The 11,593-nt window shown below is 41.1% G+C and overlaps 3 protein-coding genes across 3 annotated transcripts; all 3 read left to right on the forward strand.

The window, feature by feature from the left end:
* The first annotated feature begins 484 nt into the window (after nt 1-484).
* Nucleotides 485-4,108, forward strand: LOC310875419 (XK-related protein 8-like). The gene is made up of 3 exons (XM_083788646.1): nt 485-1,182; nt 1,935-2,122; nt 2,627-4,108. Exons 1-3 carry the CDS (start codon nt 854-856, stop codon nt 3,382-3,384), a joined length of 1,275 nt encoding a protein of 424 aa, XP_083644772.1. The 5' UTR covers nt 485-853; the 3' UTR covers nt 3,385-4,108.
* Nucleotides 4,109-4,830: 722 nt separating this feature from the next.
* LOC310868086 (XK-related protein 8-like) lies at nt 4,831-7,352 on the forward strand (the record flags this gene model as incomplete). The annotated part of the gene is made up of 3 exons (XM_083778344.1): nt 4,831-5,207; nt 5,769-5,959; nt 6,595-7,352. The coding sequence occupies exons 1-3, from the start codon at nt 4,906-4,908 to the stop codon at nt 7,350-7,352; spliced, it is 1,251 nt and encodes a 416-aa protein (XP_083634470.1). The 5' UTR covers nt 4,831-4,905.
* Nucleotides 7,353-8,781: 1,429 nt separating this feature from the next.
* Nucleotides 8,782-11,549, forward strand: LOC310871706 (XK-related protein 8-like). The gene is made up of 3 exons (XM_083783346.1): nt 8,782-9,158; nt 9,725-9,915; nt 10,540-11,549. Exons 1-3 carry the CDS (start codon nt 8,857-8,859, stop codon nt 11,316-11,318), a joined length of 1,272 nt encoding a protein of 423 aa, XP_083639472.1. The 5' UTR covers nt 8,782-8,856; the 3' UTR covers nt 11,319-11,549.
* Nucleotides 11,550-11,593: the final 44 nt, after the last annotated feature.

Consider the following 11,593-nt stretch of genomic DNA (forward strand, 5'->3'; position numbering starts at 1 on the left):
ATCCCTACGTGACATGTACATAAAGTATTCAATCAATCAATCAATCAATCAACAACCTATATTATATATACCCGATATTTTAATGTTTATTGCCTAATGTTAGGCATTAGGCAACTTTTTTTGTTTTTGTAAAACATGTTTTTCATTGATTGAATACTTTATTATATTGGCTTGTTTGTTGTTTCCATTGGGAATATTCAATTCACGTCAAGTTGCATTGTTATGGAATTGTCTCACCTGTGACCTGTGTATTGTGCAATAATGACAATTTGTTATTCGAAGTCAGTCCAGGTGAGACAGACAGACAGACAGACGGACGGACGTTACATTATTATAGGTGTATACATCGAACCATCAAGACAAGATTCATCCATGCATGGAGTGGACAGCACTTTTGGTGGGAGCATACATGTAGATGGTGGGAGGGACTATAGCCATAGCCAGCTACTAACTTTTGATGCAGGCCAGTCGTGTCACTGCGGGGTCGGGTCAGTCGTCGTTCATTGTTGTTCAACCGACCGCCGGAATACAAACATAGCAGCCTGTTCACGTCGAACTCCGTGTACTAGTGTTGTAGTAACATTCTAATACATTTATCGCAGTTAAATGAGCAGAATACTCGACACATCGCTATGTATTTTAACGAGTAGATATACGTGGTCTGTCAAACATGTCGAAATGTAAGTTATACACCCCCCCTAACGGACTGAAGAAAGTCGCATGGAGAAGATAGCGGTACACACGAGCGAGCGCGGGGGGGATTAGCTAGTCATGTTAGCTCATGTTAACAGGTAGCTCGTCATTCATCACTCAGTGACTCAGTCCACTCTAAACTTTTTTATGAAACAACAGAATGGTGTATCCAGCTTTTTCCAAATACTCGTGGCTCGATTTCGCCTTCTCCGTGATCGGGGTGTGCACCTTCCTCTTCGACTGGGGCGCAGACGTGTGGGTCGCCGTGGAGTTCTACTGCCGCGGGGACGTGCTGTGGTTCGGGGTGCTGGTCGGCCTCATGGTGCTGTCCTCCGTCGTGGTCCAGATGTTCAGCTGGTTCTGGCTGAAGTACGACCGCGAGTTGGAGGGCTTCGATGGCGCGCAGACACCGGGGACCGTGCTGCTCTTTGGAAACCGACTGAAACTCTCGTGCTTTCTACATGTGTTCCAGCTCGGCTTCTTTTGCAGGTAACGTTAGGGATACATTATGTTACTTACGAAATGCAATGTATGTGTCATACATACATTACATTGCATTTCGTAAGTAACTTTGTAAACAAGGCAGCCAGTGAGTACCTACCATTAGTGACGAAGTAATCAGGGATTTTGTGTTCCCGTAACAGACTGACACTGACAGACTCAGACAGTCTGAGAACCAACCAACCACTCATCTAATTGGATTTGAAAAGCTAAAAGTTAACGGTACTAAACTAGGTCCAGAGTTTCATGATTGACTTTGGACCTACGCAAATTAATGTTATTATTATGTCATATTCAAGCTATGGATGTGATTGTTGTAGTAACCACCTTGTGATTAACTTGGAAATCATTGGAACTGGAACTGGTTAGGTTACTGACGTCACAAGCAAATAGCAGTTCCTCCATATCAACTTTAACATTATTTACACTACAGACTTGTTTGGTCTAGCTGTCTAATGTTAGTCGTGTTAAACTTACACTTGACACACAGTCAGCTTAAACCTGCATCTATGGTATTTGACAGGTGCAGCGTTTCAGTGACAAGAAAATGTAGTGCCATGTACAAAGCATATAGCCTATATTGTAATATGATGAAGGAAAGCTGACAGGTTTGATTAAATTGAAGCACTTTGCACAGGAAATGTGTGCTGTTTAAGAGCATGTTTATGTATAGCCTGGCCCTATACCCTTCATTTATTACTTGAGTCTTTAATACACCTTTTCTTACACTATCCATGCAGGCACATCTCTGCCATATGGCAAGGCTTCCGGGTTTGGTGGCGGAAGGAGCAGGGCTCAGAGTATGCTGTGTACCTCATACATGACCTGAGCATGCTCCGGCTCATCGAGACCTTCTGTGAGAGCGCTCCTCAACTTACCCTCATGATCTATATTATGCTTCACACCAACAAGGCCTGGACTGTACAGTGTAAGCATATATATGTTCCGCTCCCCCCCCCCCCCTTTCACTCAAAAGCAGAAATATAGGTTGTGAAAACTGCTGCTTGCTTCCTGTTCCTGATAACAAACACAGCAAAGACATATAGTCATAACTCATATCCACTTCCTCATGTGTGTAAAGCAGGGGTACTGGTTAAAAACATGAAATAATTCTCTTCTGCTGCATGGACATTGTATGTCTTGTTTCTTTTCTCTCATCGTGGCGTCTTTTCCTAAACCTATTCTCATTACCCACTCTTAAGTTGGTATAGCTTTGGTTGAAAAGTAGTTACCTAGTACTATAAACAGGTAATAGACCTGTTAATACACCTGGTAATACCACCCTGCTGCCAGGGTTTTCCTGTGTTAATTAGTGCTGTGTATACATGCTTAGTTGCTAGACAATCTTTTTTTTTTAATGCTCTTTGATCAAAATCAAAATGCCCCTTGGGACCTCTGGTGTGAAACTTATGGCTCAACTGTCATTTTGTAGGTGTGAGTGTTGCTGCATCAACCACTTCCATAGCCTGGATGGTAGTGGACTATCACCGCTCCCTGCGCTCCTTCCTCCCAGACAAGGCTAAGCAAGGCTGGGGCTCCTCCATGGTCTATTTTCTGTGGAACCTGCTGCTGATTGCCCCACGCGTGGCAATAATTGCCCTCTTCGCCTCTGTCCTGCCCAACTACATCGCTGCCCACTTCCTCCTGCTGTGGCCTGTCTTTGTGTTCTGGGCCTGGCGTCAGGAGACATACTTCATGGACAGCGCTGCAGGGGAGTGGCTCTACCGAGCTACCATAGGTCTCATCTGGTACTTCAGCTGGTTTAACGTGGCAGAGGGGAGTACCAGGGGCAGGAGCATCATTTACCATGCATTTATGACTATGGACGGAGGGATCCTGCTTGCCACTTGGTGGTGCTACAGGGACCCAGTCCTGACACAATGCTATGCCACCGTCCTGTTCATTGCTCTGCCAGTCACCTACCTCCTCGGACTCGTCTTCAAAGCTGTCTACTACTGCTGCTTTCACCCAAAGCTGTGGCGGCCTCCGGTGAGAGAACCTGGACTTGGCAAAGAGATACCCGATGGAAATATTGTCTTCAGAGACTTCCCACTCCAGGATGAGTCCCTGGCTTCTCAGCTGTTCAACAAGAGGATGGCCCATCATGCCACTCATTTTTACTCTGAGGAGTCGGGTGATGTTACAAGGCCTCTTAAGACGCAGAGACACAAGGCCAGCAGTGTTGTATAACCACAATGTGTCAAACCAAACCATGCACTACTACTTCAAGGCTGTGGACACGCCGGACAGTTTTCCTAACCGTCTTGTGTAACTCGGCTTGTCTTTTATGCTGTATTTTCATGATATTTAGAGGTTAAATGTGTTCTGTTCTATACCAATTTGCAGACACAGAAGCTGTTGTTATTTGATAAGCTTATTCTAAAATATGTATATATTTTGTATAAAATTAATAATTTGTTTGTACACAAATGTTTTTATTTTTACATTATGTAAATGTTCCTCTTTTGTAGTGCACATGACCTTATTTTGATAGATCCTACTGCATAAAAACTATGCATTTGTGTATTTTTGGATGATTCTGTATACTTTACTATCACTTAACTTTGTTTACGTTTTCAGAGAGCATTGAATGTACAGTCTACCTGGTAGACTCTACCATCAGACTTGACTATTTAATTTTGTCCTATTTGCTTGCTGTGCCACTCAGTTGTTTGGGTACACAAATATGTTCAGTATTTCTTTCTTTATGACACTTGGATGTATTATATTCAGTTCAAAGGAAGGATTCAAAGTCTTTCCATGTCTTTCAAGCAGCCATTTTTAAACTATGCCATAAAGTGGTTTATCCTTATATCCGGTAAGGAAAGGCACTCTTTTCCTGTCCTGATATCTTCTTCCTGATATCATAATTAGCTTTATTAATTTGTGTCCGGTGAACGTATGTATGACAGTGTCTGGTGGATTCCAAAAGTTATATGCCAAATACATTTTTCAAACTGAAAATATTTCCCAAATGATGATGTCTTATTGTACATACTCTGTCTGTTTGTATAACTTGTTCAAATACCACTGATTGCAAAACAGTATTTACTCGAGTATCAGTTGGAAGTAAAAGGTTGAAGGTTCACAGTTTATTTACTTGAGTATCAGTTGGAAGTTAAAGGTCTACACTCCTAGAAATATTCTTTCTGTGTTTAGAGTAAAACTTACGGTATTATAAGAATTGACTATATTCTTACTATATTGACTATATTACATTTACCAATACAAATGGATGTAGTATACTGTAAGTAAACCTGGTTAGTTTCCCTAAACTCTCCTGAACACAGGGTCACGGTCAGTACAGATGTTTTGCCTTTCCTCATTTGCTATGCAGGAAACTTCAAGTCTTCAAGAGACCGTTCTAAAACGCCAAGTTCATAAACACAGGCTATCAACATACAAAATATAGCCCTTTGTTTGTTTGACTTGTGTATATTTAGTATAAAGATGGAACATTACGCAGGTACATTTCACACCAGACATCAACTCAATAGATCAACTTGAACTTCAGCCAAGTGCCTTTAAGAACTCCTATTACAGTGGGCGGGTTCATGGGAATGGAGGGGTGTGTTTGGACTTTGGCTGTTTGCTTACTTTCGGTTTGCACTTGCCCGGGTATGATTGAGAGAAACGGAAGACCCACACACACAGCTGCTAGCAGAAGATAGCTTAAAGTGAGAGGTCTGAAAGTTTTGATCTGTGGACACCATGGAGGATGATACCTTTAGGTACTCTTCAGTGGATATTGTCTTTACATTTGTGAGTCTGCTGTTCTTTGTCTTGGATATAGTACTAGATATATGCGCAGTTGTGTCTTTCTACCATGAAGGGGACTATATTGTCCTGGGACTCCTGCTGCTGTTTTTGCTCGGCTCCTCAGCCCTTACACAGATGTTCAGCTGGCTGTGGTATCATTATGACGACAAAACAGACTCTTGTGCAGTAGAGCGCTGCCTCAACCGTTCATCTCTCATGGCTCTACACGTGTTTCAGATGGGAGTCTACCTCAGGTTGTGCAAACTTTGTTTACTAAAGAATTTAGCATGTTGAAATTGCCATGAGCTGTATTTCCATTTATGGTGCTTAGTTTTCACAATGTATGCAGGAAATTGGGTTTGCTATGATGGATATACTGCTGATGTAGTGGACAAAAATGATTAAAATGTACAACCAAGTCTTTTTTCCCACTGGGTTCCTGACATTCCTCCTATTTACAGGAAATAGGGTTGGGTCACATAATTACTTTTTTAATGTAGTCTGAGACTGTTACTGAATATAAATGGCACGGTAGAGTTCCACAAACACAAACATTCTATAAACACATTTGGCATATTCAGTATTTACAGTTGGTAAAGAACTAGAACTACCCGTACAAAAACATTACTGGCACAAACTACAGATGTGCTGTGTATTCTACAATCTGCTTACTTAATCCTGATTGCCCAACTCAAAAAGTAAATAACAATTGTGTTGCCTGCTACTTTGTTTAATATTCACAGAAAACATCTTGGGAAGATTATACTCTCTTATGCCATGTGCCATCAGTTTAATATATACATTTCCTTCTTTAGGTATGCTTGTGTAATGGAAGTGTCCATACTCAGTTTTATAACAAAGAAGCGTGACCCTGTGGGTACTGCAGCGTTTCTCACCCATGACCTCAGCATGCTGCGACTCATAGAGACATTTTCTGAGAGCGCTCCACAGTTCGTCCTCATGCTCACTATCATTGTCCAGAGAGGTCATTTGGACCCTTTAACAAGTAGGTACATGCCTATGTTAGGAATAAAAAATAATGATAGCCTACAAACACATACAAACTTACATAATATCACTGAAAGATAGTTTTATTCTAGTGGTCAGACTTTATGATACAATGATAAATCTGCTATATTCACTGTTGGTTCAAGTTTGTAATGCCAGAAGACAGAAGGTTGCGGTTGTCATGTGTTTAAACAAAACGGCATGGTTAATAAGTCACAGATACGAATTTTGATTAATTTCATGAATAAATCTTTTCCCCAGGGAATATATTCTGCAACCATAATGTCACTTTGATAAACTAATTACAGAGCAGTATAAGACCTCAAGCAAGTTTCTAGTCTCCTTTAAGTTGATTTTCATACATACTCAAACGAAGGGCAAATATTAGCTTCCTCCAAGACCAAACAAACCACACTGTTGTGGTATGTCAAGTATACAGTGAGAGGTAGTCAGCAGCTCAGTCCCAATTCACCTCCTGGGCATTGTCAATGTGCACTTCAGCAATGCACCGCACCCCTCGTATGATGTGAGGTATTTTTTGTGAGTGACCTAACCGCTTATAACCAGTTATCTGTCATAATGTATTAAGGCAAATTGTTGGCTTCTCTATGACCTGACCTCTCTCTTTCTCAGTGTTAAAGGCAGCCGGTTCAGCATCAGCTATCGCCTGTGGTTTAGTAGCGTACCATCGCTCCCTGCGCTCCTTCCTCCCAGACAAGGCTAAGCAAGGCTGGGGCTCCTCCATGGTCTATTTTCTGTGGAACCTGCTGCTGATTGCCCCACGCGTGACAATAATTGCCCTCTTCGCCTCTGTCCTGCCCAACTACATCGCTGCCCACTTCCTCCTGCTGTGGCCTGTCTTTGTGTTCTGGGCCTGGCATCAGGAGACAGCCTTCATGAACAGCGCTGCAGGGGAGTGGCTCTACCGAGCTACCATAGGTCTCATCTGGTACTTCAGCTGGTTCAACGTGGCAGAGGGGAGTACCAGGGGCAGAAGCATCATTTACCATGCATTTATGACTATGGACGGAGGGATCCTGCTTGCCACTTGGTGGTGCTACAGGGACCCAGTCCTGACACAATGCTATGCCACCATCCTGTTCATTGCTCTGCCAGTCACCTACCTCCTCGGACTCGTCTTCAAAGCTGTCTACTACTGCTGCTTTCACCCAAAGCTGTGGCGGCCTCCGGTGAGAGAACCTGGACTTGGCAAAGAGATACCCGATGGAAATATTGTCTTCAGAGACTTCCCACTCCAGGATGAGTCCCTGGCTTCTCAGCTGTTCAACAAGAGGATGGCCCATCATGCCACTCATTTTTACTCTGAGGAGTCGGGTGATGTTACAAGGCCTCTTAAGACGCAGAGACACAAGGCCAGCAGTGTTGTATAACCACAATGTGTCAAACCAAACCACGCACTACTACTTCAAGGCTGTGGACACGCCAGACAGTTTTCCTAACCGTCTTGTGTAACTCGGCTTGTCTTTTATGCTGTATTTTCATGATATTTAGAGGTTAAATGTGTTCTGTTCTATACCAATTTGCAGACACAGAAGCTGTTGTTATTTGATAAGCTTATTCTAAAATATGTATATATTTTGTATAAAATTAATAATTTGTTTGTACACAAATGTTTTAATTTTTACATTATGTAAATGTTCCTCTTTTGTAGTGCACATGACCTTATTTTGATAGATCCTACTGCATAAAAACTATGCATTTGTGTATTTTTGGATGATTCTGTATACTTTACTATCACTTAACTTTGTTTATGTTTTCAGAGAGCATTGAATGTACAGTCTACCTGGTAGACTCTACCATCAGACTTGACTATTTAATTTTGTCCTATTTGCTTGCTGTGCCACTCAGTTGTTTGGGTACACAAATATGTTCAGTATTTCTTTCTTTATGACACTTGGATGTATTATATTCAGTTCAAAGGAAGGATTCAAAGTCTTTCCATGTCTTTCAAGCAGCCATTTTTAAACTATGCCATAAAGTGGTTTATCCTTATATCCGGTAAGGAAAGGCACTCTTTTCCTGTCCTGATATCTTCTTCCTGATATCATAATTAGCTTTATTAATTTGTCTCCGGTGAACGTATGTATGACAGTGTCTGGTGGATTCCAAAAGTTATATGCCAAATACATTTTTCAAATTGAAAATATTTCCCAAATGATGATGTCTTATTGTACATACTCTGTCTGTTTGTATAACTTGTTCAAATACCACTGATTGCAAAACAGTATTTACTCGAGTATCAGTTGGAAGTAAAAGGTTGAAGGTTCACAGTTTATTTACTTGAGTATCAGTTGGAAGTTAAAGGTCTACACTCCTAGAAATATTCTTTCTGTGTTTAGAGTAAAACTTACGGTATTATAAGAATTTACTATATTCTTTATCTATTACATTTACCAATACAAATGGATGTAGTATACTGTAAGTAAACCTGGTTAGTTTCCCTAAACTCTCCTGAACACAGGGTCACGGTCAGTACAGATGTTTTGCCTTTCCTCATTTGCTATGCAGGAAACTTCAAGTCTTCAAGAGACCGTTCTAAGTTCATAAACACTGGCTATCAACATACAAAATATAGCCCTTTGTTTGTTTGACTTGTGTATATTTAGTATAAAGATGGAACATTACGCAGGTACATTTCACACCAGACATCAACTCAATAGATCAACTTGAACTTCAGCCAAGTGCCTTTAAGAACTCCTATTACAGTGGGCGGGTTCATGGGAATGGAGGGGTGTGTTTGGACTTTGGCTGTTTGCTTACTTTCGGTTTGCACTTGCCCGGGTATGAGTGAGAGAAACGGAAGACCCACACACACAGCTGCTAGCAGAAGATAGCTTAAAGTGAGAGATCTGAAAGTTTTGATCTGTGGACACCATGGAGGATGATACCTTTAGGTACTCTTCAGTGGATTTTGTCTTTACATTTGTGAGTCTGCTGTTCTTTGTCTTGGATATAGTACTAGATATATGCGCAGTTGTGTCTTTCTACCATGAAGGGGACTATATTGTCCTGGGACTCCTGCTGCTGTTTTTGCTCGGCTCCTCAGCCCTTACACAGATGTTCAGCTGGCTGTGGTATCATTATGACGACAAAACAGACTCTTGTGCAGTAGAGCGCTGCCTCAACCGTTCATCTCTCATGGCTCTACACGTGTTTCAGATGGGAGTCTACCTCAGGTTGTGCAAACTTTGTTTACTAAAGAATTTAGCATGTTGAAATTGCCATGAGCTGTATTTCCATTTATGGTGCTTAGTTTTCACAATGTATGCAGGAAATTGGGTTTGCTATGATGGATATACTGCTGATGTAGTGGACAAAAATGATTAAAATGTACAACCAAGTCTTTTTTCCCACTGGGTTCCTGACATTCCTCCTATTTACAGGAAATAGGGTTGGGTCACATAATTACTTTTTTAATGTAGTCTGAGACTGTTATACAAATAGTGAATACTGAATACAAATGGCACGGTAGAGTTCCACAAACACAAACATTCTATAAACATATTTGGCATATTCAGTATTTACAGTTGGTAAAGAACTAGAACTACCTGTACAAAAACATTACTGGCACAAACTACAGATGTGCTGTGTATTCTACAATCTGATTACTTAATCCTGATTGCCCAACTCAAAAAGTAAAAGTAAAAGTAAAAAAAAATCAGTTTAAAAGAATCGTTGCTATTCTGGTGGTGCTGAAGCAAAGTTAAACATCATATTAATTCATATACATTTCCTTCTTTAGGTATGCTTGTGTAATGGAAGTGTCCATACTCAGTTTTATAACAAAGAAGCGTGACCCTGAGGGTACTGCAGCGTTTCTCACCCATTACCTCAGCATGCTGCGACTCATAGAGACATTTTCTGAGAGCGCTCCACAGTTCGTCCTCATGCTCACTATCATTATCCAGAGAGGTCATTTGGACCCTTTAACAAGTAGGTACATGCCTATGTTAGGAATAAAAAATAATGATAGCCTACAAACACATACAAATTTACATAATATCACTGAAAGATAGTTTTATTCTAGTGGTCAGACTTTATGATACAATGATAAATCTGCTATATTCACTGTTGGTTCAAGTTTGTAATGCCAGAAGACAGAAGGTTGCGGTTGTCATGCGTTTAAACAAAACGGCATGGTTAATAAGTCACAGATACGAATTTTGATTAATTTCATGAATAAATCTTTTCCCCAGGGAATATATTCTGCAACCATAATGTCACTTTGATAAACTAATTACAGAGCAGTATAAGACCTCAAGCAAGTTTCTAGTCTCCTTTAAGTTGATTTTCATACATACTCAAACGAAGGGCAAATATTAGCTTCCTCCAAGACCAAACAAACCACACTGTTGTGGTATGTCAAGTATACAGTGAGAGGAAGTCAGCAGCTCAGTCCCAATTCACCTCCTGGGCATTGTCAATGTGCACTTCAGCAATGATGTATGATGTGAGGTATTTTTTGAGAGTGACCTAACCGCTTATAACCAGTTATCTGTCATAATGTATTAAGGCAAATTGTTGGCTTCTCTATGACCTGACCTCTCTCTTTCTCAGTGTTAAAGGCAGCCGGTTCAGCATCAGCCATCGCCTGTGGTTTAACAGTGTACCATCGTTCTCTGCGCTCCATCTTGCGTGACACGGATAAGCAAAACCTTTGCTCCTTTTTTATCAACTTTGTCTGGAACCTGCTACTCATCGTTGCCCGTCTTGTCGCAATTGCCCTTTTTGCCTCTGTACTGCCCTGTTACATCTTCACCCACTTTCTATGTTCTTGGATTATTTTTTTATTTTTCTCATGGCGATCAAAGACCAGCTTCATGGACAGTCCTGGTGGAGAGTGGCTCTTCCGGGCCACAGTGTGCCTAATTTGGTATTTCAGTTGGTTCAATTTGCTCGAAGGTCAAACAAGGTTCACGTCTATGCTCTACCACATCTACATGATACTTGATCTCGTACTGCTTTGTGGTCTGTGGTGCTTGCAGATTTACAGGGAACAATTGTATTTTGAACTGCCAGCCTATTATACTATCATAATAAGTTCGATCATAATTGCATTATACATCATTGGTCTCTCTCTAAAAGGAATATATTATAAGTTCTGTCATCCCAGGCTTGCTAAGCTTGCTGAGCATGAAGTGAGTGAAAGGTCAGAAACTGTGGAGCATCCTCGAATGCTATGCTCAGATGGAGGAGATACCGTAGATGGTTGGATGGTAACAGACCTTGAGGACAGCAAATCACACGCCACGGATGGCATGAGGCGGCCACCGACAATGACTCAAAAACGAGAAAATAAAAGAATGAGGAAATTGGCTGAGAATTTCTACAGCTGATCTGCACCAGCTGACCGATTGGTTTTGTCACACTGGCACAGACACATTCACATGGGAAGTCATGCATTGTGGCCTCGTCAGTCAGCTTTCGAAGAGGCAGATGTAATAAGCAGGCAATTAGTTTTGAATATGGGCTTAAATGTGACATACTGTAACTGACATTGCCTTTCTTATTACATGTCAGAACGTATTTAAATTGTATGAACCCTAGTTATTTACCGACCTAGAACTTTTATAAAATGAAAACTAGTGTTATGGCACATGGGACGGTTTAA

This window comes from Protomyctophum parallelum (genome assembly GCF_964188405.1).
Source record: "Protomyctophum parallelum genome assembly, chromosome: 1".
NCBI lineage: Eukaryota > Metazoa > Chordata > Actinopteri > Myctophiformes > Myctophidae > Protomyctophum > Protomyctophum parallelum.